Below are 27,292 nucleotides of genomic sequence, written 5' to 3' on the forward strand. Positions count from 1 at the left end.
TAGGAAGTTACTTACCTGCAGATTTAACAACAGCTCATTTAAATTAAACAGAAACATTTTAATCATTCAGGTCCATGTCTATACAGGAAAATTAAGTTACCAAATCTTATTAAACAAATTATATAGTAAGAGGGGGAAGATGGGACACCTTTAGCACAAAAAATCCAATTATCTTGATTGTGTTTCAAACAATTAACAACAGTCTATGGGAGCCGTGAGGATACCGTTTTATGATTCTAGGAATTTTCTTTATTACAAATCTAAGTGATAAAATAGAACTAAAAGGTATCCCATCTTTCCCCACCTTACTATATATCCAAAGATATTGTACAAAGCAAAGCATTATATACACAGCTTTGTTCAAATCTTAACACCTCAACAATGAAAGAAGTATAAGAACATTATTCACCTACAAAAAAATAAAACAGGATAAATTAAAACACAAAACTTCAGCAGTGTTTAAATCTAAATGTGGCCAGAGCAAAATAAATTCAAGGTTTTATTTTATACACTAGCGCCTATGCTTGGATTTTTAAACGACATCTAATAAATAGGAACTAAATAAAACAAACTATAATTTATGTTTACTAGGGATTAATGCAAGTCTAGATAGTTTATCAGTGGTACAACGCCAATGATGTGCATTAAATTTGGTAAATTGTGGCAAGAACCTTTTACTATTCAACCATTAATATATCAAAATGTTTTTTTGTTTTTTTAAATTGCAACATGTAAGTTAGGCCCGTTAAACATTTGGTTTGTTGCAAACAGATCCAAGAGTTCTGTGACCTTAGTGTTAAGGAATCTCTTATCTAGAACAGAAAGAAGGGCGAAACTAACCAACACAATGGGTTAGTAGTTACTTACATTAAAGCTAAATTTACAATTTCTACCTACTGTGTGTAAGTGCAGGAAAATACACCATGTTGGAATAACTTAAACGCATGACATCTAATTTAAGGTCTTTAAAATTGTGTTGACTAAAAACCCAAAAGCTGCCACACCAATAAGAATAAATATATTTGCGAAACCTCTGTTCCCATCATCGTGATTTTGCCGATTATTTACATTAGCGGGGTTGGTAACTTCTGAAGTGTTTTGCTCAGTAGTAGACTGGGTATGATTAGAGCTGCTTTTTTCCTCAATGGAGGACCTAATCTTTTCTGTGATGGCTGGGAACAATTCGCAGAAAGTTTTATTCTGGATGTTGAAAAGGCGGCTGCATACAGCGAGGTTTCTCTTCGTAAAATCGGAAGATTCTACTGATCCAAGAGTTGGTGTTTCCTCCACCATGAAACTAAGGAGCCCAGTAAGAATTGTTCCTACAGACCAGGCAGGATTCCATGTATCTGGGTGGAAGTCACTAATGGAGAGACAGAGTCGTGTGTTGCATTTGAATCGACCACTTGGTGTGATCATATATATGGCTGGTGGACGGAACGGAAACTCTCGTGGAAAGACTAATTTACCATGGTAGAAACCTCCAGTGTATGGGGTATCGTCTGGTCCAGTTACCTGAAAATTATGTTTAATTATTAACACAGTGAATTTATAGAATTATCAGTGATATTTGCATTATTATAATCATGGCTAGTGCTTTATTGATTTAATTAAAAAGGAAAATAAAACAAACTACAAAGTTAACCAAAGGATTAAAACCTAAGTTGACACTTGGTATAGCAGGTAACCTTCCTTGGAATTTCTGCACTGAAAAAATCAAAAACATTACATGAATTTATGGAAGGAAATTTGTTACACAAGATTGTGTGTTTAAGTATTGAATATTAGGTCTCCCCTGTATTTATAAAAAGTGGTACCTCCTAAAAACTCTTACCAGTGAGTAATTAAATAATTAATTAAATAGAAACTCACAAGGTAATGCCATTCCAATATATTGGAAGGTAGAGGTTCAGCTGTTATGTAAGGTATTGGATCTTTCTTTAGCCTCATGTAATCTTGCTTTAACCTTTGAGTTGCAGTAATGGGAACTTTGGAACGTTTAGACATGATGCAATGAATAGTTTTCTATTTTAAAACCATATGTTGCATCTAATGCATGGAACGAACAAAAATTAAGTTCATTTGAAACAAAACATCGGTTAGCATTTAAATAATGTAATGCAGTGCTTCTTAACCCCGGGATCATGACCTCAAAGTAGGTTAGCATTCTATATGGTTGGGTCCCTACTACAGTATTCGAAATGCCCATTAATATTGTTACCGGAATACTAGTCAGTTAGAATTAGGTTACTATTTCTTTGCTACTAGTTTATACTTAAAACAAGGTTGACAAGCACTGACGCTAAGACAGTTTAAAAAAAATTCAATATATATTTAATAATATATATATATATACATTAGATCGAATGTTATAGCAAATATATCAATGTCTTTTCATTACAAATTGAATTATTTATATTAACATTAAATTGCATTGTTTTGTACACTTCAAAACAAAAGTATCTGAATTTATATTAATTAGAATAGACACCCAACGTCTCAAGCAAGAATAGAGAAACTTTAGGGCACCATAGTCCATACTAGAAGATTTGCCTTGACAAACTAGTTCGATTAGGCAGTTTTGCTAAAAATACAGCATGCTCCAATAAGTTCAGAAACAACATTAAATATTTAAGGAAAAAATGTAATGATATAAATTGTACACAGTACAAACTTAGATTCAATTATCCATACTTACCTGGTGTTTAAGCAATCTACTGACAAAATAGCAAAATAAAATAAAAAGTTTTAATAGTAAGATCGCCTTGGGTTATTTAAAGGGTTTGGTCGGAATCTGTAAGCAAGCATCATCCGTTTCCTATATGCTGAAAAATCATCATCATTTTGGTTTAAACCATCAGGTCTCTCAATGCCAACTCCTTGACCATTAACAGATTGCTGACCTTTGTTCACAGGCTGTGTTATACCTTGCCCTTCACTACCAAGTCCCTGGCCTTCTTCCCAGCCCATTTTCGCCAGCATTTTAAACCCGATATTGTCGCATTGAATCTTAAACTCTTTATAGTCTGAGAAATCAGGAGTCCTGCCTTCCTTGAGTGCTTTGTATGTTTCCATGAACTTTTCTAGCTCTGCTGGTGGTAAAAAGTCCCCAATAAAGTGTTTTCCATCAGCTTCTTCCGTCAACTTATCAGCAAGAACTTGTGTCTTTTCCATTTCCTTTTTACGCAACTGATGCTCCCATGTTCCAAGCTCGGCATCTATTTCTTCATCACTGTCATACGCATGTTTAATCTTGGGCTGTTTAACTTGAACAGGAGCAGCGTTTTGTACAGCAGCATTGCGGCTTGCCATTACTAGGTTATACATGTTTTGCATCTCTCTCTGCTCTTCCAATTGCTTCTTTTGGGCAGTGCTTAGCTCTGTTACCCCCACGAGCCCCACAGGACGGTAATTCTGTGGCAATCCTAGACTTACAGGCTGCTGTACCACCACTGGTGTTGGGTTCTGCATGCCAGGTATACTTGCCATACCTGGAGGAGCGATGTCTGTCAAATCAACTTTATCACCCCACCGCTTCTTTCGAGGTTTCGCTTTTGTATTACCTGGTGTCGATTTAACATTAGTGTTTGAAACAGGTGTAGAAACTATTGTTCCAACTGGATTTACAACAGTTGGAGATATAATGGCCGCAGGTTTCTTTACAGATGGTGCAGCAACACTACTCTGCACTGTATTCGAAACTATAGAACCAGATTTCTGCTGGTTTGAAATATTATTTACAGAAGTGGATTTTTTAGTTTTCTTTGTACTGGTATTACCAGTCTCATCATCACTACTGCTGCTATCATCACCATGGAAACAAGTTGCTGTTACTGATTGTATTTCGGAATCAACCAAAGAGTTATTCGCTTGTTTTGGATTTGTTCTCTTCATTTGTTGCAGCATATTCGCAAACCGCGACTTTTTAATTGCTGGTTCATTCCCTTTCTTTAACAACGATCTTTTTTGAAATCCACTGTTATTTTTTTCGCTACTACTTAAACTTTTTGATTTTAAAAATTTATCCATGAACTGCCCATCATTATCAGGTGTATGATCCTTTTCTTTGCTTTCCAATGCTTTTTGTTTCTCTAAAGCCTTTTCTTGTATTTTCTTCATCCTTTCGGCCAACATTGTGGCCTGTAGGTTGAGTTGCTCGCTCTTTCTGCCAGCCATCTATAAGCTATTGGGAAAAACAATCTGAAAAGTGCTATACAAACCATGTTTAGCAACAGTACACAAACTCTTATGAATCGAAAAAATAAATAAACAGACAATTAAACAAATAAGTTTAAACAACCAGCAGTCCAGGTAGTATACGTTATATGGTTATGGTTTGGTCTGCAAAAATCATATAAACCATAATTTAACAACTCATTATAATGTTAATAAACCTGTATCTCCGGTAAAACAATAAACAGCACATCTATACGACTACGACTGTATAATAAATAACCGTTTTCGTAATTTCAAAGTACGATTTATTTTCCTAATTACTTCTTTATTCGAATGTGGAATCTATAAACGAGTTTTAACTTACTTTTACTATGACCCACTGCACATTTACATCATTCTTTATGCGCAAAATGTCTCCTTTAACAATCTCACTACGTACAAATATTCTATACTGCCTTCCACAAACAAAATACAGACCAAGTGATCAAGAGTAGAGCGCAAGACGACTTTTTAATAAAATTACCAGTAGTTCTCTAAATTAAAAGTGAAACCAAGACTTATAAACCTAAACGCATAATTTTACTAAAAATCTCAGCTTAACTAAATATTCACCCCAAACAAATGCAGAGTTGTTTGAATGAATGTGAAAATACCGACAACCATGAAAACGTAACATGTCGAGTTCTTTCCATTCTCGTCGCCAAAATGGTAGGTTGTGCGTTTTGAATCTTAACAAATCTGGCTAGTTTTTGTTTTGTTAATAAAACATCGATTATCTAATAATATCTTAAGCAACAAGCAATGTAGTTAAAGATATATTTTTATAAAATATATTTAATTTTGCTGTATCAAGCGTGTTACGGTAACTTGTTTTCAACAGCACCCTCGTGAGCAATTGGTTTGGGTTTGAACCCTATGACCGACATATACGATGTAAAATTATAATAAATTCCCCCAACGTTGCTATTATTCCTATGGGGCAACACTACGGTAAGAGTATGCACAATTTAACGAAAACAAATTTTTAAGTGATAGCAACATTACTTGGGATGTTGGGAAAGTGAGACGCTTTAATTTTCACTATGTTAAATATTATAGGTTGCCCGGAATAAGAAAACGAGAAAGCTTCGTGGACACGTAAGCCACGGTCATGGACGTGTAGGTAAGTTACTACAAATTGGACTTAAAAAAATATGTAATTTTTTCATTTTATGTTTATTTAATAACAGGCAAACACCGCAAGCATCCTGGAGGTCGAGGTAATGCTGGTGGACAGCATCATCATAGAATCAACTATGATAAATAGTAAGTTAATCAATATTTCGTTATTGGTTAAGAAAACCCATGCTGTATTATAAGCTAATTGATTCCAGTGAACAATCCTCCCCTGTGTTGCCAAACAATAAAACTGCTTCCAAAGCAACTGGTGATTGTATTACACCTCAATACTCTCAACACCTTTAACAGGCCTAATCTGTAGCATAATGGAGGTTTTTTACTAGTGCCAAAAATACTGGTCAAAAAATCTGCAGAATGAAGTAGACTAGGCAATATCCAAAGGGTAAAATTATGCCACATTAATTATTCTCTATCTTCCAGCCATCCTGGTTACTTCGGTAAAGTTGGTATGCGACATTTCCATTTGAAGAGAAACCCCCAAGCTTGCCCAATCATCAACCTTGATCGATTGTGGACGCTTGTCAGTGAGCAAACCAGGGAAGCTTACAAGGATAGAACTGATGTCGCTCCAGTTATTGATTGTTCTAAAGCTGTAAGTGAACAGGATTGAAGTTTAGATTTCTATCGAGCACAAACAAAAGTATTACACAGTAACTCTAAAAAAGGCATAAGGCTGATTACAGCTGTAATATCTTATTTGTTGCTCCAAGTGTTACTGTTTGCACTGTAGTGTGCTTGCCGTGTCAAAGTGAGCGTACATTAAAGTGAGGATTGGCACTGCGGGGCATGCGATACAACATGCAACCTGCTATACTTGACTCTTCAAACAAAACTATCTTTTTAAAACTTGTTTAGTTTTTCTATATGGGTAAAATTCATAGAACTGCTTTGAGATTTAGGCCAGAGTTGACCAATTCAAAGCCATAAAAAATTCACGTCTGTTTCTAAATTTTCATATTTGCATCTAACAGGGTTTCTACAAAGTTCTTGGTAAGGGTATTCTCCCAAAGCAACCGGTGATCGTAAAAGCTCGCTTCTTCAGCCGAAGGGCAGAGGAGAAAATCAAGGCAGTTGGTGGCACCTGTGTCCTAGTTGCTTAAATTGATCAATAAACTAAGAAAATAAGAAAAAGATATTTTCTGTGTTGTGTTTTGCACTGGATTAACTGCTGCTGAGTTGTACAACCAAAACTTTTTAGTTTGATGTTTTATTGAAATTAGTACCATGGCTTAGAAAAAGGGGTGCAAACATAAGATGTGTTCAAGAGAAACAGCAATAATAAAATGGTAGCCAAACTAAATGTTTAAATCTTAATGGACTAAAACCAAAAAGTTCCTTATTTTTTTAAACACCTCCAGCATTGCCACTGTTAGATGTAGGTAAATTGTGAGGGCTAGTCTGTACAGTAGATTGAGGTAATGTTGTGACCAATGGTCCACATTTTGGGTTTGAACCATTGGGATTATTAATCAATACAGTCTGAATGGGTGATGGTTTAAAGGTGATCTTTGGTAAGCTGACTGTCTTTTTATGTGAAGCTATGGGCAGCAAGATACTTGTTGAAGGTCTCGTCGTGCTTAGCGTCACTTTAATGAAGTTTTTTTCATTTGTTGGGCTGGTAGAAGTCTCTGGTTTTATTGGTGGTTTCATTTCAGCCAGTTTTACTTCTTTTCTCACAATCAATTGAGTTGTGATAGGATCTATAGGTGCAATTGCTGGCATGGCAGGCTGTTTGATTATATAAGTCGTTGTTGAACTTGATTCCAAACTACTTGTGACTGTACTTGATGCAGTTGTGGTAGGTGTGGTGTTTTCACATCTGTCCATGCTTGGTGTATCCACTGCAGGTATGGACAGGGGTGGAAGCTTGTGAATATAAGGTGGTTGTGTGGTAGTGTTACATTGCTGAGGGATCTCAGGTTTAGATTTCTTCCGTTTCCTTCTGCTTGCCATACATCTTGTCTTTCGTATTCGGGCGTTGTGCATTGCATTAGCCTGCATTTGAATGGAAAATTTTCAAATATCGGTTGACATCAACTAAGTATGATAATTTAAAAGTTGAGATCAACTTTGATTCAGGAAACAAACTAAAAATGGTTTCAATGAAAATATAAAAGTGATTTGCTGTACAGTAAACAGATTTGGTAAAATAAAAACTGCCTTAAACCTACCATATGAATAGTGTTAACAAACTTTTCCGGAGGTTTCCTGCATCTTGTGATCCTCTTCCTTCCATCAGGAGCAACCTCCAATCCTCCCTGAGGATTCTCTTCATCGGATCCATTTGGTGTGCAGTTGGAACAAACCCTGCCGAGAAAGAAAAAAGATCATTGATAATACAAAATAATTTTTATCTTGGAATACACTATACAGTAGCGCAGATCAAACTAATTTAAAAAAAAAAGAAAATAGAATTAGTAACAAAACCATAATCAAATAACAATCATAAATATAAGGCCCACCAAAGTTTGTTTACTTTTGCCCTTTTATCTTTTGCATACAGCGTTACATAGTTTTTCAATTTTTAAACTACAGTGAAGAATGCATAGTTTACACTCTACTTAATTGTTCTTATTCATTTAGGAAACCTCTTACCAATAAGAAAACTTGCTTGGTTTTGGTACACATGTTCTTGGTGGGTCACAACACCATATATGGTAGTGGTAATTGCATTTGAAACACTGCATCATCTTTAACGGTTCGTTCTTGTTCTTACAAACTTTGCACAACTTTGATATAACTGTAGCATTAATAAAATGGTTATATATTGCAGTGTGAATAGTGCTGTTTCATACGAGACTCTTTTTTTATGTAAACAACTTTGATCTAAAGAACTTTGTTTTAATCTAAAGAAGTTTTTTGAAACCCTGTTTCTTTTTAAGCTAGGAATGGGCAATGGGACATATTGGTTAATGTGTATGGCATTTATCTGCATACCATCCTTTGACTGTCCTATACAGGTCGCATTCAAAAATTTGCCTGCTCACTTTGATAAAGACAACCTGTATCAGATGTTGAAATATTGGTACACAAATTAATGCTATAGTTTAATATTCCTGTTAACAACAGCTAGTTAATTACCTTCAACAGGTTGTTTGGATTGAATAGAGCTGGAAAAACAGCTGTTGTTTTCAGCAAGTGTAACTTTAGGTTTCGACTCTGGCAGTTGTTTGATTGGTACCACGGGTTTCTTCATTAGAATGTTGCTACCATGTAATGGGGAAGTTCTTTCTGCATCAGCTTTTAAATCATTTACAATCTTCTGCAGTTTCTCTGTAATACTGCCGGCGCGCACCACCGTGCATTTTGTCATCAAACCGTTCAAGTTTGTTAACATCTTTATTGGAGAGACAATAAACCGCGGATTTTTTGTCTTAAGAGTTGACAGTGGTGTTATTTTCGACTTCATTAAAATATTGGGTTTCCAAGATTTAGTTCTGATTATAGTTGGCTTGCGTGGTCGGCTATTGGCTTGTGTTGTTACACCTGCAGGCTTCCATGTATGGCAAGTTAAAGTTTTCGAAACATCGTTTAGAACTTTAATAACATTAGTTTGAAGTTCTGTAATTGAAACGGATTCATTTTTGTCATCTGCAGGTACAACACTATCTGGTTCATTCTTAAGTGAGGTTTTTTCAGTTTTCTTGAACACAACATGACTTATAGGTAAGGGTAAGGTCATTTTCTCCAGTGGTTTAATTTGCACTTGCGGGCTAATGTGTTTATTGTTCACAAACACAGGTTGTGATGTAACAATGGGTTTTGTATCTTCCAATGTTTTTTGGCCTATGGTGACAGTAACAGGTGGTAGAGAGGCGACTTCTTTCTTTAGACTTGAACTCTTTAACGCGATTGAATTCGATGAGGTGTGTTCTGAAAATACAATTGATGCAACTTCTACAGCCTGGCAAGTGCAGAAGATTTAGGCCAGAGTTGGAACAAAAAGGCATAGACGGTACTGGAGTAACCATTTCGGTAAATTCAGCACAACTAGAGATAAGAATGACATGATTACATGAATAATAAAAAGAAAGAATAATCAGCAAAATAGGTTTATTGTGATAACATTAATTATCCGCTCATGCTATTTTTAAAACAGAAAATTAGGTTTTAAGCATTAACTCATTACTCACCGCTGGAGGATGTGGTTTTGACTTTATGATTATTGCTAGAAGACATATATTTCTTCTTTAGCATTCGCAGACGATCTCTTGATAATTTTCTCTTCTTTAAACTGCCTGTCTTGAAACTTCTCTGGATGTAATTCATCTGTGTTAAATATCATCAGAATAACTTTCATTGTACAATATTTATAACTGATACTCTGAAATAAAGTATTAATAAATTTGCGTATTTTAGTTTAAAGCAGCTTGGACAAAATAACGTGGTGCCAAAATTTCACATTTTTTAAGAAAAAGTTAGGTATTGGTTTTCAGTATTGGTATTGAGCATTAAACCTTTGGTTACAGCCACTTAGCCAAGGGGCAGAACAGCACCTATACCTATGCTAAACCAAAACACAAATTTCCACTATAAGATAACACTATAACCACCCCCACTAATCTAAATGTAATAATCACCAATGACATGCGATCCCAACTATGACCCACCCCACCCCAACCCAACTTTGACCCCACCTACCCCACCTACCCCACCTACCATTCTCCTTTGTTCAAACAGTTGTTGATCATTAAGCAACGTGGTTGACAACTTTTCGGGAGGTCGATGAATCCTCCGCGTTAATCTTCTTCCCTCCTCTGTGATCAAACTCCCATGCTGATCATCATCAGATTCACTGGATGTTGCAACATCATTGGAAGGAGCGCACTCCGAACATTGCCTGTATAATATGGGGTGTACTGTTATACTGGTGGTGATATGTAACTTTTTAACATCTTGTAAAAATGCCAGGCCACCAAGGGCCAGCAAAGCTGGTTAGGAACTCAATCTGCTTAAAACAAACTTCTCATGTATACTGACATGCCCATGCAACATACTTACCACAAGGCAAACTTAGTCTTTCTTGGCATCTGTGTAAGAGGTGGATCAAGACAGCCAAGGTGGGACCATTGGTTGCAAACATCACATTCAACCATTAGATGTTGTTTGTTATCAGACTTGCAAATATTACAAGATTTAAGGAGATGAGATGTCATGTTTCTGTTGTAATCTTCGGAGTCGGATCCATTTAACTGAAAACATGATATTTAGGTTTTTCAGTTCGAGGAAGTGTTATATGGTATTTGAAAAATTTACAAATAAATGCAATACGTCACATCTTGTATATAAACTATTTTGAACCAGGACAAAACATAACATAAATATAAACAAGAGCTATAAGACACTGAAACGTTTGTTTCTAAAAAAGTGCCAAAACAACTTTTTTAGGTTTTATTCTATGTGCATATCTTATCTTGGACTTTTGTTTATATAAAATCTGGCAATAAATTAGTAGAAGGCAAAAGCTAAAATGGGGAAAATCATATTTTATTATTAAGTTAAAGTACATTGAGATCCAACCATGTTTTACACTATTTCTTTGCACATATTTATTCAGTAAAAATATTCATTTAGAGAACAGATAATTATTCCGGAATACAAGTGAGTGAAGTGACTAACCTCAACATCCAGTGGTTGGTTTGGTGATTCCGATGTTTCTTCTTCTGTATCTTGGACAACATGAACAAGTGGATGAAGGGACAAGCGAGCTCGTTTAGCATTTGTATGTTTTTTGTCACTGCATTGAAGTTATTTGTAAATGATATAATGTCATAACTTTGTGTCCGATTGCCAAGTGGTTCGGAAACTTATTAGTTTAAATTTAAAATACATAAATTTTTCAATATATCCATAAATTTGGCAGCATCATTATAAAAAGTCTTATTAGGCAAAAATATTTTAGAAAAGCGTAAAAATCTTCCTAATCTTTAATATTCCATAAACTTCTAAGAGCATAAACCAGATCCATATGGGTAAAATACTAACATCAGCATATCTGTATATTATTAAGTAACATCTCGTTTAGGTTACAGTACTGCGTTGGTGCATACAATATTGCACACTGCTACAGTATACACCTATTGCCACACATGTTGAAAACACAAGTTCCATTTACCTTAGGTTGTTATGATTTAGATTCGCCCATTCCTTAAGTGATAATATCAATGAACAAAGATGTCGTGACGATGTTTTTAAATCCCGTTGTTTTCTTCGCTCCTCAAATAATGTGTTATGTACCTAAGACAACATTTTAAAAGCTGGTGATATAAAAAGGCTTAACAAATGTATGCTAATGCCAAACATTTATATATTTCAAGGACAAGACCATACGCATAGGCGCCAAACCTAGGGTGGCAGGTTGGGCAGACCTAGCCTGGAGTTTTTTTATTTATCTGTAGACATTATTTTTACAAGATTGTGTGTCTAACTACCACTGCCTTTCATGCAGTTAAAAAAGTAAAGCCTGGAAGCACCTATACCTCTTCATATTGCTGTCGCAATTTTGACTGTTCTGTCATAAGCAGCTGATTTTTTTCCAGTTCTTCGTTAATTCTTTCCTTTGCCTCAGATATCCTGAGCTCACGATCAGCATAATGCGACACAAACTCTCCTGTGAGGTTCGGGGCAACACGGTGTCTTCGACGTACTTTTGATGGGGAGGGGAAATAAGTGGCGGGGCTCTGGTGGTTGCAGTAATGAGTAAGGGTTATAATGATTGTGTTTAAAAAAATGCAAATATTATTTATTGATAAACTTGCACAAGCCAATATGCGAGTAATTAGAAAAGAGTGAAATAAATGGTTAGAACTTAGGAATCAGTGTTGTAATGCTTTGTTTTTAATACACATGTAAAATACACATATCCAGAGAAACACTAACATACTAACTGAGACTATATATATATATATATATATATATATATATATATATATACATCATAATTAAGTCTCATCACGCCATAGAAGACCAAACAGTAATTTAAAAAAATTGTATATTATATATACAATATGGTTATTTTATAACCAAAATGACTTTACTTTTACATTGCCGCCAATTTTGTGCAGTAGTTAAGTAGCTTCAAATACACAAAAACTTACCCTAACATCAATGTTGTAAATTAACTCTGCTTTCTTGTTTAGTTGCAACAGTGCTTCTGCATTTGTGGATAATAGCCTGGTTGGTGGGGGACCAGGTTTGAGGGGTAATTTGGGACGCTCATTTAATGAAAAGATGTAACGCTGTGTGCATTTATTGAGACGGATCTGTATTAAAAAGGGGAAAAAACTAACTGCTTAACTGCCAATTTTGTAAAAGATAAAAGTGAGGAGATGTAATTGCAGAATGTCCTTTAGGCTGTGCCACTTAACATACAAGCCCAATATATTACTATTATTTTTTAACATACAAATTTATGCAGCTATTATTTGTTGTATAATGTTTATTACTACACTAATGTAACCTTACACACCCAGTGATTTATCTTTTATTATTACCTTACGGTTTGAGTTTAACTTTTTTCGTTTACACGCATATTTAACAGCAGCAAAACAAGCCAGGGAAACTTTTTGTGACGTTTCCACATCTTCTTTGTTAACATGGTGCGGACAGTACACAAAGTAGGGATCCGTGGCACTTGGAAAAATATACTATCGGTTAAAAATGAAAAGGACAAATCAAAGTATCAAGTTGAATTAAAATGGGTTATTTTTATAAATTAAAATATTTTCTATAATAAAAGTTTTGTTTCTCACAAAAAAAAACTGTATCCAAAAAGTCAACAGCGAGTGACGCTGAGGGACTTCGACTTTGAGCGGCTAGCTGCAAGCCTAATATTACCTTAATTCTTATAGAATGTATAGCACCACTCACCTGTTCATGCCTGTCTCATTCTCTGACAACAATCCATGCTTCTGTGCACAAGTCACATGAAAATATACTTTACATAAACCAGCATCACATTTAACACAGATACCTGTATATGGATTGGTTTAATGTTATATAATCATGTCGGCTTACAAAAAATATTACTTTGTAGGTGATTATTTCTTGGACAACATACTAGTACTAGTAACCACAATGGTAGCAGCGATAAGCCTTGAACCTACTACCACTGGGTTGGAGGTAGGCAAGCTAACTACTTTGCCACAGCACCGGAAGGTAGGCTACATACCAGCATCAGATATTGCTAATGGTTAAGTAACAATTATATATTGCTGAACAGGTGTCTAAATTTCGAGAAATGCCAGTTTAGTTCAACTATCCAGGAAGGTTATCATGTTGTCTTACCTGTTTTAGAAACAAGTCTATCTTCGCATAAATAACATTCTTTACTTCCATATAACTTGTAGTTCAGATTCGAAAAATCGATTACATTTGATTTAGAATTTGATGAAAAAATATTGCTCTTTAAAATGTACCTGTGGAGGTATAGGAATTAAATATAGCATTTCAATATTAGAATCACTTTACTAAATTAAAAGTTATTTTTTCTTTCAAAACACAAGCATAGTATAAGTCATATGGGGGACAAAATGTCAGACCAAACACTTATCTTAGGCTAGTACAGCTATGATACAAAAAGAAACATTGGCTTAGTATAAACAAAACATGTATACGCACCTCGCACACACAACATGACACCACTGTCCTGTGTTTGTTTCTTTCAAACATCCTTCTTTGGATGGACACAACTCACAACTCTGCAAGGAATGATATATAAATATACATGCGTTAAACATTTACAAGTGTATGCTAACATAAAAACGAATAAAGGATACAATTGTACTAAGAACTTTTATATTTTAATCATTACATGTGTCAAAGTCCTGTTTTTCGCCAATACCAATTATTTTTCTTAAAAAATATTGTCACATTTCAGATGTTTAATAGTAGATCAAAAGATACTAAATAAAATTTAAGTTGTTTTTCAATGAGTCTAGCTACTCTAGAAGAACTAATATAGTGAAGCAACATAAAACAATCCACTTCTACCTGCGGTTGAGCACTGATACAAACATCACAGAACCAAGACTTTTTCATTGACTTCAATTTTCTAGTTCTGCAACATTCTAGAAACAAGAAAAGGGAATGAAAATATAATGAATATATATTTTCTGTTATCTTTTTTCATTGTTCTCTTTCATTTTTTTTCATAAACTTAAGACTACTCTTACTAGAAAAGCTGTATCAAAACTACATTATTGCCGTACAGTTACAGCTAATATAATGTAAATGTAATGCTAAAACAGGAAAACAGTTTTTTGCTTTACCTTTATGAACAGTTATGAAGCACTTGTGGCAGGTGAGCAAGTGTGCAGATTCATTGTGCTTTAAACAAATACAGCACGTCCTTACTTGAGATAGATCAACATTCCGTTTTACCTATTTAAAATAATATTTAGATTTTTAGGCTGAAAGCATTTTATGTCAATATTTAAGCATTTGTGAGACTTTATATGTAATTGTAAAGCAATTGTAATTTTAAACACAAAAAAAGACATTACAGCATAATGAATATCTGTAATATACAATGCAATAGCAATGAAAAAATCCAATAATAAGATCTTCACTATTGTTTTCGAAAAGATAAATTATGCCAAGTTAAGGACAATGCATACAATATTTGAATATTATACTCACATAAGAGGTGGATACTTTCAATTGCTTCTCTGCTTTTTTTAATACATCCACTATAGGGTGAGGTACATTATAATACTTTGAATTTATCATCTCATTGGTAGATTTGATTGTAGGTACACTGCCATGGTCCTTGAACGAACTTGGAATGCCTGGTACATAAGAGGTAGGTTTATATGTGGTTATTCCATCACATGTTATTTCCATATTACCATTATCATTATACTGTGTACGTTTTGGCAGTTTCTTTGAGGTAGATGGTTCATTTTCATTCCCACTTTCAGATTCTGAAATACATTTTGTTAGTTGTTAGTTGTTACTAACAGATTTACATTTTGACTTTGTTGTGTACATATGTCACAAAAAAACTGTTAAAGAGCTTTACATTTAAATTAAAACGGTAATAAAGTTGTCCTACCTTCATTTGATGAGGAATTGCTATCCTCTGCACTGTCACTGGTCCCAGACTCACTCCCTGTTAAAATAAACATCATGTTTATGTGGGTATTAGATGAACGAAGCTGGTTACAATAGTAGTGTCATCATTATACAAGGCTTCATGCAACACAGGTGCACATTTGCATAAGTTTGAGGGAAACTTAGTAAAAAATGTTACTTGACCAATACAATTAGTGAGTACTGAGTTAAAGCCTCCATAGCAATGGCCGTTAAATGCATTGCACCGGACAAGAATCAATAAAAATAATATTACACAGATAAATAGACAAATTCAAATAATTTTAGTAGGCAACAAGTTTAAGTGTACAAACAATAGAGCGAATAATAGGGGTTCAAAACAAATAATTTTTGGTTGTGTAAAGGGGTAACAAGTAATTTTTTAAGCATATTAACTTTTCTTTGAAGGTGCATTTATACCTGATCCATTTCGTTCTGCGTGATCATGGGCCACCTCAAAATCCATGTCCTCTTCCTCATCAGGATCGTCTTCCTGCATCAATCTCAGGATGTTCTCCTCCTGGAGCTTTATCTTCCTTTTTCCAGGAGCTCGGGACACTAAAATGTTAAGAAAAAATCAATTTTAAACTTTGAAGTAGGTGTCATTCATGAAATTACACATTAGTACAGTAGATAGGAAATAGTGGTTGTTATAAATGGCCCGAAGGATTCTTTACACACAAAAAAGTGAGAAAATTTATTGGCTAAAAATCTAAATATATCAGAAAATGCGTTTTTGTCGATATTTAGTAATTTCTTACATAATTTTACAAAATGTTGTTTAAAATAAAAACTCTCCCGAAAATCGCGCACAGGCAATTTTTTATTTTTTCGTCACGTAATACATATGGTTTGGTACAAGATAAAAACTCCACTTACGCATGGTTTGATACATGAAGCTCATGTTGCAATATTTACTAAAGATCGACTATAAACAAATAAAATAGCAAGAACGATTCATCGCAAATTTTACGCAAATTGTAAAAACACCGCCAGAATCTAAAGTCGCTCGTTTTTACTTTGTTTATATTAACAGTCAATTCGGATGACATGAAGGCGTTGCTCAAAGAAAATTTTTAGAAAAAAACTTAAAAATTCTTTTTCTATAAAACGTAGGCATTTAGGTCTACTTTAAAATGAACTATTGCTAACAAATTAAACTAATCGTACCTTTTGAATTTCTGTGTCAAAAGTTACCTCATTTGAAAAATATTTTAATAACCTAAAAACGATGAAAAACATGCTTAAGTTTAGGGTTTTAGTATAGAATAAAACCGTGGTTTGTCAAATTTAAATCAAAAATTACTCAAAACGTCTTTTTAATCTAATCAAGTAAAAAGCGTCTTATAAAGTCCCCTATTAACTACTATTGCGTCACGCCCAATTTTTAAATTTCGTTGTCACTTTACCGCACGTCATAATAGCTTCGCGCGGTCAGTTTGTTCCATGTTTAGTTTTGGAAAAGGGCGCTATTGTCGCATTCAATTCAGAGCAACATAATACGACAATGAAATTAAGATATTAATACCATTCAGAGAGTTAGGTACTTTTGCGTTTACTTTCCCTAATTTGGTAAAATACGGAGTTTCTCCTAACCCTTTTATTTGCGATGAGGTCATTCTTATGAGTTTGAATTTACTCAGCAGAATCGTTACAACATTGCGTAGGAAGGCGAACATTCAAGTCGGGTAGTCTATACACTTCCTGTTCTGTGTTTAGGTCTTACTGGAAAATTTCTGTTTAGCCTATTTAGTACATCTTAGTTAGTTTAGGAACTTAGGAATTTTAACATTTGTAACGTTATTTGTAGACTGTAGTTATACGCGTCGTTGCCCTATGGTTTAATTTCTTTATTGACAGTGTGCCGGTAACAACTAAATAATTTTGTCATTAAAATATCCAATGATTTACTTTCTATAGAGTTCACTTTCCATATTTTCAGAACATTGGTGCTATTTTCAGTGCTTTTTATACCAGCTTACATCAATAGAAAAACACTGTTATTTGGATATATAACAAGAATATTAAACCTGAAGATATACCTTCTTAGTTTTATTGTGTCTGTCCGCAATGAATTTTAATGTTTTGTTATGTGTTGTTTTAGCATTTGGTAAGTAGATGGGATTCATTTTAAATTAGAAATTACTTTCTTTTGTCCTTTATTTTATAAGTTGTGAGCACATTTTAATTTTTTGCATGTTTTACTGTCACCAGTATCGTTTAACTGATGGTTCTCATGTTTTTGTATTTTATTTTACCTCGTTATTGGGCTAAAAAAACAAAATACGACTAAAACTTATACAGTCAAGTAAAACACCACAAAACTACCATTATTTCGTATGTGTATTAGTCACGGATCACGGTTATACATTTCGAGTTCTATTGTAAATTAAAAATAGTAGATAATATTTAGTAAGGATGGGGTTCCTATGTATGGCTTGTAACTTTGGATATCAGATAGGGGAATTGCCCCTTTAAGACAAGGTTATCTACGATATTAGTCCTACACCTACAGATTATATCATTTACTTTCTCTACAGTGTGTTGCTGTAATGGAGTGCGAGTGACACTATTAAATGGTGCTGCAAGCCCTCTTCCTATTGAAGTAACTTTGGGAAATCCTATCACGTTAGCTTGTTCTTATCAACCTGAAAATGGGAATGCCCAAGACGCAAGGTTGGTGAAGCTGACTTGTTATATTACTTGTCTGCAATTAAACTTGATTTAATTGTTTGTTTGCCCTTAACTTTTTAAATTTGGTTTTATCTGGTTTGGGAACTTTTTGACGGGCCTGTACATAGGTTTATGTTGAGATCACAGAATTTACTCAATTTGTGGGCTGTTTTTTTCAAATCTTGCCAACGGCTTTTTATTCTGAAAGTATTTATTACATAAAAGATATATATATATATATATATATAAATATAAATAGAATAACAAACTTAAGAGCAATATCTTTTAACAAGAGAAAGATAACTTGACGAATAGCACATATAAAAATTACAGGACATTCTCGATTTGTCTGTCACTCTTACTTTCAACAAAGTTTTCTTTCTCAGGTTAGAATGGCTGTACAGCACTAATATGGATGGAACAAGTACCAGTGGTCAGAACATTGTTCTTGATGGTATTATTCAACCTAACTTTAATAATGGAAGGTTTTCCATTGTAAATCCATCCAGCTTGCAGATCAGTGAATCTATTAAAACTGATACAGGTAAGCATACGCACCGGCCATACATTTTATATATAAAAAAATAATGGAATCAGTGAGCATTTAGAATTTTGGGCACCGAACTGACTGAGTGAAACAAGTTCCCCAAAGTCCTATCACTACAAGCTTACCCGTAAATCTAGGATTTATGCCTCAGTTGGCCAAATGCACCAACATCCAGAGTGGTACATTAACATACATTGTTGCATAGTTCATATCATGGGGTGTAATATCAGTGCCATCATGCTATGACGTTATGTATACTTGAAGATATTAAAAATAAGCTTCATTGTAAATTTTGATATTCCTAGCCTTCGTATTTAAATAAGTATAATGTCATTGAAACTGTATTTTTATTCTCAGGTTCATATACTTGCCTTGTCACGCTACCCAATGATACACCAAGCAAGGGAAGTGGTACATACCATCTCACTGTCAATGGTAAGCTCAAATCTCGAAATCTGTTAGATTTCATAACACAGCCCATTTAATTGTTGTATTAAATTGTAAAAAATGTCTTACATAAACACCTTTTTTTGTAAAAAACTCTTTATTGTTCTTGTAATTTATGCAAAATTAATTTGTAATGTAATCCTTTTATACTTATTGTCACCAATCTCCCTTTGATCTAATGTTTATGATGTAAAACCTACAGTTCCCCCATCGCCACCACAGTGCCAATACACTTCCGACCATGCACTTACTATTGGCTTCGCAGCAGAGTTTCGATGTTTATCAGTTGAAGGTAACTTGGCCTCATCGGTTATTTAATATTTTGCATGTTTGTACTAAAAAAGGCACGTTTATGCTCAATGACGTGATTATCAAGTTAAAGACTTGAACTTTCTGTTACTGGTTAACGAAATGCCTTTGGTTAACCAGTTACTGGTTAACTTTTCACAGCCAAGTAATTATATTCAAACAACATTATACATACAGGAGTTATTGTACAAACAGCAGAAAAGATAGATCATAGTGCCTACTGGCCATTAAATAAACGTTATACTTTTATTCTCTTTTAAACATGTTTTTTAAATGTCACCTTGCGTTTATTTTGAAATCATGGCCAATGTGCGAAAAACCATGTTTTAAAACTAAATTGTGTTATGGTTTGTGTTATATCATGAATATAGTCATATTTAATATGTAAATTATCTGATATATCTTTGACCAGGTATTCCTACCCCAACATACACCTGGTTTAAAAATGGGAGACAACTTCCGTTAAGTGCACAAGATGATGTTACCTATAAAAACGCAAGTTTCAGCTATAGTGCGACCACAGGAGTACTCAAGTTCTCTGTAAGTAATGTCTAACACAACAAAGTGCTTATATGTCTGGTCGCTACGTCTTGTGGATTTTGTACGAATAACAAAGTTTAAGTTTTTCAATGATGTGTAAGAAACCCCAAGAAAGTTTACTGGAATTTCCAGCTGCCATATTTTCCTGCAGCTGTTAATCCCTGCCTGCTGTATGCTTAACTACATGACCTGCTAACTTTTGAAACCAGGGTGACTTAGAAAATCAAAAAGTTTTCAGTTAAAACTAAGCTATGTTTACTACAAATTTAGTTACATGCTGAAATAAGATATGTCGAGGTTATTGGAAATTAAATCACTAATGTAATGCTAGGTTTGTGGTTATTTATTGGTGTAATTGGCCAAATCAGACCTACTTACTAATTAAACATATATTATATCGAACTATAGAATAATTACTTTACATTTAAGTTAGCGTGAATGAGTGATTAGGTACTTTCATTGTAACCGAAGGACACATTTGTATCCTTGTCTCCTTGGGCAAGATACTTAACAGATATACTCCAACCCTGGGTGTCGGGGTAATAGGCCAACTATGGCCTAAATCTCAAGTCCTATGACGTGTCATGCTGTAGGACCAACCCCCACCAACTTAAATTAACTTTAGGTTAAGATAGTCAATTTTAAAATTCAATAAATGACTTATAAATCCACAGAAAGTAACCACTGGTGATGCAGGAACCTATTATTGTTCATCATCAAATAAAATCGCGACCGAGTCTTGCTTACCTACTGTTATCACAACTAGTAAGTCAGTTATCTTTAGTATATGAAGTATTAGGCTTCTGGTGTTACCCAATGTGTAACTTTTTTAAGTAAAATTTGTTTGGGCTAGTTTTCGTTAAAAACATGCAGCTAGTTGTATTTTCAAACTTGCTAAGAGTTTATTTAATACTTCAATATGCCTCTCACAGTCTAATCCTTTCTAAATTTATAACAAAACCATTGATAATATATTGTATTGATGATATATTGTATTTGTTATCAAACTCAAAGTAGTAAAGGTGTTGTAATATGCCACCCCTTTATTTTATGTTGTAATGCTGTCAGTAAAAACCTTCTTGAATAGGAAATACAAACAAATAAAACCTTTGATATCATTTTAACCTGGTAAGGATAAATCAATTTTGTTCCTCTGTCACGCTACAGTAAGCACCCAATGAATAGGTTTCCCCCACAAAATATTGTATTACATCACCCAATAGCCTTTCTATAGGTATGTGCATTTTAATGACTCGCTCACGCTGTTTACAACTGTGGTAGCTCTCTATTTAAATTGGTAATTTTTCTTCCTCTCTGGAATAGCCAAATAGCCAATTACATTATGCCTGGTATTAGAAGTTTTAGAACTAACATAATACCATTATATAATTCAATTCATAACATTTATGTAACAATACAAAGTAAGAATTGCCATGAACTGGTAAAAAAACACTTTATCATATGGTTTTAGTGTCTAGAGGTTAGAAATTTAAATATCCTGAGTGGTAGGACCTTAATATTTTAAATGTTATTTCAATGTTATATTTCTTTTCTGTAGAAAACCAGGATGTTGGGATGATAGTCGGAATTGTGTTTGGAGTTTTATTTGGACTTATTCTTATTGGTGTTTTAGTTTGGTGGACATGGAGGAAAGGATATTGTGATGGTAAGTGTTTATCATATTGTATTGCACCTAGTTAGGATTCTAAAGTAAAAGTAGCTGCACAATCTGCTTTATAATCTGTAGCACAAATTAACATAAATGTGTTATACTAAGTTGTTACAGAAATATAGGAACTTCAAACCATGGTAGTAAAAAACTGTTTAAAAAAACTTTAATTTCGTATTTTGTATAAGAAATTTTTGTATAACACTTGGTTGAGAACATTTAAAGTGAAAGTAACTACACTATATGTAGCCATTGTAACATAAAAGTGTGAACTCTGTATGATAGTAGTGAAAAGTTGTTTAAAAAGTTAAATTCTGTCTTTTTATGCTCAGACTTCCAAGCAGTGTTCACATTGTTCATATATTTATATACACATTGCACAACACTAGCCAACAATGCTGTATTGCTGTTTTTTTTTAATGCAACAAAGTAGAACGAAAAACATTTATATGGTGCAAATCATTCAAACTTAACCAGAAGCGGCACTTTACTTTACGATGGTTATAAACTGCTACGCACACACAGAGATAAATGATTAACCTTATGTTTGACTTCCCGTATGAACGCTTGTATGTCTTGTTTAAGTTTTCTTTGTTGTACACAGGTTTGTCAAAGGAAGACGACCCAGATGAGTAAGTATTCCTGGGATTGATAATAATTTAGGACATTCCAACCAATAATTTGGCTTTGTTCCACAGAATATACTTTTCTAACTAATAACTATGTCTGCCTCCCCTGTATTTTTAAAGTTTGGCCCCTCCGCAAATGTTAATGTCTAATAATGGTTTTGGTGGAAATGTGTTTATAATTGGATGCAGAAAATTAGTGTTGGCAGGTTCAAGCAGATATAATTACACCATCAATCAAACTATAATGCAATATATTATTAATGTCCAATTGCTGTCATACTTTTCTTGCTTGTACCAGTACAATATTAATATATATTATATAATCATCTTATGACATCTACTCTACTTAAACTTTATTAAAAATATTGACCCTGTCACTCAAGTATGTTTCACTATCAATAGTTTAAGCAACTGTTGTCAAGATGCCAAAAGCCTGTTTTATGAAAAACTTGTTGTATGTTTCATACACCTTCTGCCGTTTATAAGTTACCACTTAACTTTGTAGGTAATTGTTTTTATTTTGTATGGCTGACAATTTGGACAACCTATTAGTGATAGTGACCACTGGGTTGAAGCAATTGTCATTAAGTGTCTTATCCAAAGACACATAAAAGCCCACAATGGTAGCAGTGACAATATTAATAAGCCTTTCTATTCATAGGATTGAGGACGATGGTTCAAACGACATCATGCTTGACACCAATGGACCAACTGTACATAAACCACCCAGTGAAGTTAGCTCAACCAGAAAAGTGAGTTTTCAATCAACGCTTTGCAAAATACCTTTAAGTTGAAATCAAAAACGCCAAACCTGGGGTGGTAGGGTAAGCAGGCAAACCATGAAATTTCTAAACCGCATTAATCAGTAAATATTACAACCAATGAGGCTAAATCTGTTTCCCAGCCATGGGGTTTATCCATCACTGCCACCCCTGCATTTATCAATGTTTGGCGCCTATTATTTAAATTAGCCTGTGAGTTTTCTTTTCTAAAAAAATGTTTTACCTACGTGTATTGGAACGGCGATAGAGCATGAAGCCGAAGGGTGTTTAATCAAAAGACAAATCGCTCGCTTTTCGTTTGAACGTTAAAACACGCTGTGAAATGCGTCATATCTTTTAACTTGGTGTGCGTGCTTTTGTGTTGTGGTGGTCGTGTGTTAATAGTATGATCGGTATCTTTAACGTCATCTTAATAGCAAACATTCAATGTAGTTTCCCAATACATCAATTGCATGCGCTATAAATCAATAGAAACGGCTCATTTACTTTAACGCTAACTGCCTCAATGCCCTTGGTCATTCAGGGAAACTTGGACTGTAACTTCGATCTAGCAGCTAACGTAATATTAATATTAACCAATTAACCACAATCTGCACAAAGTTGCATTTATGGTAACTTGTAAGCAAGCACGAGGTGTATGTACATTACTACATACTAGCCCCGTGTTCGGACGTTCGTTGCCCTGCCATGCGAGGATAAATAAGATACATTCATTCATTCAATCAGTTGGCGTGAAGGGTACAGCGTGTTATACTTGGTAACTCGTAAGCGGGCACGAGGTGTTTAAAACAAAACAGCCGTGTTATAACGACTGTCTTTTTCCCCACCACGCGACGATAGATAAGTTTATTCATTCATAACCGCACTATACATACCACCGATCCAATGTAATTGCTTATACACATCACGTAATGTATCAACCTACTAATTATAACAAACTACATTACCAGTTTAGCCTCTGGCGCTTTAATACAACGTCACATTCAACCCAATACAAAGTACATTACATACCACTCATGATATGCCTCATCATTTTCAATTATTGGTACTGTGGCTGTGGCTATCAACTTTTTAGGTTCTGTGGTTTTTAAGTCCCAAACTTTTTGGTAATTCCAAGGTTTTTATGTGTGAACGCCTTAACTTTTAATTGCCTAATGATAACTTGTAAAAAATATATGCTAATTGGGTTTGGAAATTTTGTTTGAATCCGGAGTAAGAACTGCTTGTATATTGTACATGATTACACAAAAGTCTCGTGTTTAAAACCCAAGTTTTAAGAACACCTATGTTTTATACCGCTTCAGTGCTTTATTTCATTGCCCGCTGCATATTACGCTTTGCAAGCTGTAGCATTTTGTGCCGAATCCTTGCAATCATTTCTTTCCTTATATTTTAGCTAACATAGTTGGCCTCATGCTGCACACTCGCACTACTAACCCCACACTCAGTCCATTTATACGAACCCCCACCCCACTTACGTGCACAATGTCAGCATCGTGACGTCACTGTGCCCGGTATTTCCTCCCGTGACGTAACACCACCACTAACGATGATTAACCTATCACAGCAAGAAGCGTCGATGATCATTTGAAATATCCAATCAGCGACCGAGGAGATGTCACGTGACGCAGTCCCTCCAAAACTCCAACTTTGTTTTTTTTATGATTTTTATAGACACGTCATGCGCCAGGGACGTCTACTAACACATAAAATAATCCGTCTAACGTTTCGACGGCGCATTTTGAACGTATTTCTACCAAGGGTGTTTTGACCTGAATTAACAAGATTAATTAACACTGCTTTAATCTCTTGCTGACTTGTGGCGTAATTAGCGGGTTAATTATTCGCAAAATTCAAACGACCGTGGTCGTATCTTCTCTAATTTTGTATTTGTAGTTGCTTTTGTTTTTTTTCCTCATTTCCAAGATTTTTACTTTTTACTCAAACAAATGCGGTACAAACGTGTAAAACGTTAAAGTCTTTCCTAAGCATGGTAGTGGTTTCGCGCGCCACCGAATGGTAGGAGTTCTTTCCTACCACAGGTTTCAATTAAGTTTGCGGTGCTGTTCGTGTTGAATGAATTATTAAACTTAAAACCTGATCGAACGAAATACTTTTTTGGATCTCTATACTCGGGGCTGGATTTCAAAGACCAAACTTATAAAATATAAGTTAATTTGAATAAAAAAACAAACAAATTATTTCAATGCTATAATGGGTTTAAACTTTAAAGTGTCTCGCAACTCCCGAAACGCCATACTGGCAGATAATTCTTATCTTAGGAAGAAGGCCCCATATGAAATCCAGCCCTGGTTGATGGCATCACTATAAATGTGTTTAAATGCATTGGAATGCTGCATGCGGAACATAATGTAAAGCATTCCACTATATACCACCGCCTTCGTATGATAAGCCAATAATACCCACTATGCAGTTCTTTATCTAAAACCCATGATAAGGCGACTCATTCTTCCATGGTGTTTTGCTAGCGTTGACATACCACGCTAACAATACGTTTATTGACCAATTCGAAGCGAGGCTTTATTGCCCGAGTCCCGAAACGTTGTATTGTATCCATTGTTTAATTGAACTGACGAATGTATTGATTCCGCTTTATTGAAGTTAAAATATCGATCAGTATCAAGTATTTAGTTTTTCGATTGCTTATTCAAACCACGCTTTTTATTGTACAACCAATGCTTTATTTTCAATATGTATTAACTGTACAGTAGGGTGGGGTAAGATGGGCCATGTTTTCAATCTCTTTTAGCGTCCCATTCGTTAGCAAATACAAAAAAAATATTTAAACAAATATACAACCATATCTTTGCGACTCTAAAAGAGCGTTGTTAATTGTTCAAAACACGACAAGAAATGCGGAATATCTTTAGCTAACAGATCCATCTTACCCCACAGTACTGTATAAATATAACTTACACTAAACCACATTTCACAGCCGTATCCCGATGGCGCAGTGCGGGTTATGCCATAGCTGGAAAATTCTGCGTCTGATCAACTCAAAACGGCATATTTTTCTTAATTATATCGACTATTGCACTGCAAATGTTATGTCCTGTGTAAATTTGGTGCTGTTTTTATCAATTTTGATTTAACTAGTTAAATTTAATTTTCATTAATTTTTTTTTATATTTTTTGGTCAATTTTTTTCTTTTGCTGTATAAGAGAGCTAGCTTGTTTAGTGAGCTTACGAATTCATATATTTACTTAGTAGTTAAGAGTATGATCATGTTTTTAATAATTATGTTTAGTACCTGTAGCATGTGTTTCTTATCCACTGGTCGCAATCAAGTGAAAACCCATTTAAAAAAACTTGAAAATAATTCATATATGTATATACTGTTTGCATGTGTTAATTCGTAGACTCCCGCAAAGTACCTTGGAGTTACATAGTACACCCAGTAATCTTGTAAATATGTTTTATACTTTCTGTTTATCTCGAGGCGCATTGGTACTTGTAGCAAGTAGCGATATCATGAGTTGGTTGAGACTGGCATTAACCACCAACTGATATTTGTGTTTTTCTTTCATGATGTAAATACAATGTATTCTAAAACGTATATCTAACTAGATTTGTATTCGAGTGAGAGTTCATTAAACGTCTGGTCCATGCCACAGCTAACGCTGCCTCCAGCTCCTTGATTTGCGGCTCTATGCTGCCACCATTGTGGTTTGTGGCCGTATGTATTTCTAAGAAAATATAAAATACATAAAATACACAAGAGCAAGACACTTAACGGAGTTGCTTCAACTCCGTAATCAATAATGAGTTATCCAAATTGTCAGTCAAATATACATTAACAAACATGAAAAAATCCATCAAAAAGTAATCACGTACAAAGTTACCTTATACGTGGTCGTAAGTGGGTATGAGGTGTACGAAACAGAACATCAGTGTTATAACGTCATTGCTCCACTAGGCAAGGGTAAACAAGTTGCAAACAACAAGTGTCATAAAATATGTGGTGGTTAACGAAAGGCATGTTTATCGCCGCACGTCACATTGTAAACACAGGGTATTGCAGAATATTCTCGATTTTACAAATCTACTGTTTGTGACGTAAGTCACGTACACGGGGTCTCTGTGACGTCACCATTGGAAACCGAACTCCCAAAATCTTAGAAATGATCGACACAGAACATGTAATAGAAACCAGAGATAAATTGACGTAAAGTCATGATTTGGGGTAGATGGTCATGTCTCATCTAGGGGTCCATTGGTATTAGTAAC

At 34.6% G+C, this 27,292-nt stretch overlaps 5 protein-coding genes and 1 non-coding gene across 7 annotated transcripts; 3 read left to right on the plus strand and 3 right to left on the minus strand.

Annotated features, from left to right (window-relative positions):
- Positions 1–37: 37 nt before the first annotated feature.
- On the minus strand, positions 38–2,057 carry LOC100184705 (ubiquitin-conjugating enzyme E2 J2). The gene is made up of 2 exons (XM_002125681.5): positions 1,873–2,057; positions 38–1,515 (listed from the first exon to the last, which is right to left on the minus strand). The coding sequence occupies exons 1-2, from the start codon at positions 2,005–2,007 to the stop codon at positions 952–954; spliced, it is 699 nt and encodes a 232-aa protein (XP_002125717.1). The 5' UTR covers positions 2,008–2,057; the 3' UTR covers positions 38–951.
- Positions 2,049–4,628, minus strand: LOC100187101 (SURP and G-patch domain-containing protein 1). Its single transcript, XM_002125750.5, has 2 exons — positions 4,541–4,628; positions 2,049–4,183 (listed from the first exon to the last, which is right to left on the minus strand). The coding sequence occupies exon 2, from the start codon at positions 4,174–4,176 to the stop codon at positions 2,749–2,751; it is 1,428 nt and encodes a 475-aa protein (XP_002125786.1). The 5' UTR covers positions 4,177–4,183; positions 4,541–4,628; the 3' UTR covers positions 2,049–2,748.
- Positions 4,629–4,793: 165 nt separating this feature from the next.
- Positions 4,794–6,490, plus strand: LOC100176881 (60S ribosomal protein L27a). The gene is made up of 5 exons (XM_002125315.5): positions 4,794–4,884; positions 5,275–5,338; positions 5,406–5,481; positions 5,776–5,947; positions 6,327–6,490. The coding sequence occupies exons 1-5, from the start codon at positions 4,798–4,800 to the stop codon at positions 6,453–6,455; spliced, it is 528 nt and encodes a 175-aa protein (XP_002125351.2). The 5' UTR covers positions 4,794–4,797; the 3' UTR covers positions 6,456–6,490.
- mir4182 (microRNA 4182) lies at positions 5,657–5,712 on the plus strand. Its single transcript, NR_034579.1, has one exon. It is a non-coding gene; the product is annotated as a microRNA 4182 (primary transcript).
- Positions 6,491–6,552: 62 nt separating the features above from the next.
- On the minus strand, positions 6,553–16,471 carry LOC100179204. The gene is made up of 22 exons (XM_009861561.3): positions 16,327–16,471; positions 15,868–16,005; positions 15,410–15,466; positions 15,204–15,278; positions 14,995–15,143; positions 14,625–14,736; positions 14,347–14,423; positions 13,975–14,054; positions 13,642–13,772; positions 13,225–13,327; positions 12,849–12,987; positions 12,453–12,617; positions 11,835–12,035; positions 11,471–11,592; positions 10,975–11,092; positions 10,357–10,547; positions 10,015–10,195; positions 9,489–9,624; positions 8,437–9,228; positions 7,951–8,095; positions 7,527–7,662; positions 6,553–7,350 (listed from the first exon to the last, which is right to left on the minus strand). The coding sequence occupies exons 1-22, from the start codon at positions 16,349–16,351 to the stop codon at positions 6,700–6,702; spliced, it is 3,924 nt and encodes a 1,307-aa protein (XP_009859863.1). The 5' UTR covers positions 16,352–16,471; the 3' UTR covers positions 6,553–6,699.
- Positions 16,472–17,365: 894 nt separating this feature from the next.
- LOC100181537 (junctional adhesion molecule C-like) lies at positions 17,366–26,621 on the plus strand. Of its 2 annotated transcripts, none has more exons than XM_009861563.3 (11): positions 17,366–17,557; positions 17,988–18,123; positions 18,507–18,664; positions 19,025–19,102; positions 19,317–19,406; positions 19,836–19,963; positions 20,638–20,728; positions 21,522–21,629; positions 22,237–22,264; positions 22,923–23,013; positions 24,611–26,621. In XM_009861563.3, the coding sequence occupies exons 1-11, from the start codon at positions 17,518–17,520 to the stop codon at positions 24,632–24,634; spliced, it is 972 nt and encodes a 323-aa protein (XP_009859865.1). In that variant the 5' UTR covers positions 17,366–17,517; the 3' UTR covers positions 24,635–26,621. The 2 variants fall into 2 exon arrangements, with proteins under 2 accessions (XP_009859865.1, XP_002124612.2); XM_002124576.5 differs by having other exon boundaries at positions 26,000–26,621.
- The last annotated feature ends 671 nt before the right edge of the window (positions 26,622–27,292 follow it).

This window comes from Ciona intestinalis, chromosome 10 (genome assembly GCF_000224145.3).
Source record: "Ciona intestinalis chromosome 10, KH, whole genome shotgun sequence".
NCBI classification, from domain to species: domain Eukaryota; kingdom Metazoa; phylum Chordata; class Ascidiacea; order Phlebobranchia; family Cionidae; genus Ciona; species Ciona intestinalis.

Excerpts from the sequence above, each read along its gene's own strand:
- LOC100184705 (XM_002125681.5), bottom strand. The coding sequence starts at position 2,007 with ATGTCTAAACGTTCCAAAGTTCCCATTACTGCAACTCAAAGGTTAAAG. Across the intron at positions 1,516-1,872 it reads TATTGGAATGGCATTACCTT|GTAACTGGACCAGACGATAC; the intron begins GTGAGTTTCTAT and ends CATAATTTTCAG.
- LOC100187101 (XM_002125750.5), bottom strand. The coding sequence starts at position 4,176 with ATGGCTGGCAGAAAGAGCGAGCAACTCAACCTACAGGCCACAATGTTG.
- LOC100176881 (XM_002125315.5), top strand. The coding sequence starts at position 4,798 with ATGCAGAGTTGTTTGAATGAATGTGAAAATACCGACAACCATGAAAAC. Across the intron at positions 5,339-5,405 it reads CCACGGTCATGGACGTGTAG|GCAAACACCGCAAGCATCCT; the intron begins GTAAGTTACTAC and ends ATTTAATAACAG. Across the intron at positions 5,948-6,326 it reads TTATTGATTGTTCTAAAGCT|GGTTTCTACAAAGTTCTTGG; the intron begins GTAAGTGAACAG and ends TGCATCTAACAG.
- LOC100179204 (XM_009861561.3), bottom strand. The coding sequence starts at position 16,351 with ATGAGCTTCATGTATCAAACCATGC. Across the intron at positions 11,093-11,470 it reads CTAAATCATAACAACCTAAG|TGACAAAAAACATACAAATG; the intron begins GTAAATGGAACT and ends ACTTCAATGCAG. Across the intron at positions 10,196-10,356 it reads AAGACTAAGTTTGCCTTGTG|GCAATGTTCGGAGTGCGCTC; the intron begins GTAAGTATGTTG and ends CATATTATACAG.
- LOC100181537 (XM_002124576.5), top strand. The coding sequence starts at position 17,518 with ATGAATTTTAATGTTTTGTTATGTGTTGTTTTAGCATTTG. Across the intron at positions 18,665-19,024 it reads ATCTATTAAAACTGATACAG|GTTCATATACTTGCCTTGTC; the intron begins GTAAGCATACGC and ends TTTTATTCTCAG. Across the intron at positions 19,103-19,316 it reads ATACCATCTCACTGTCAATG|TTCCCCCATCGCCACCACAG; the intron begins GTAAGCTCAAAT and ends TAAAACCTACAG.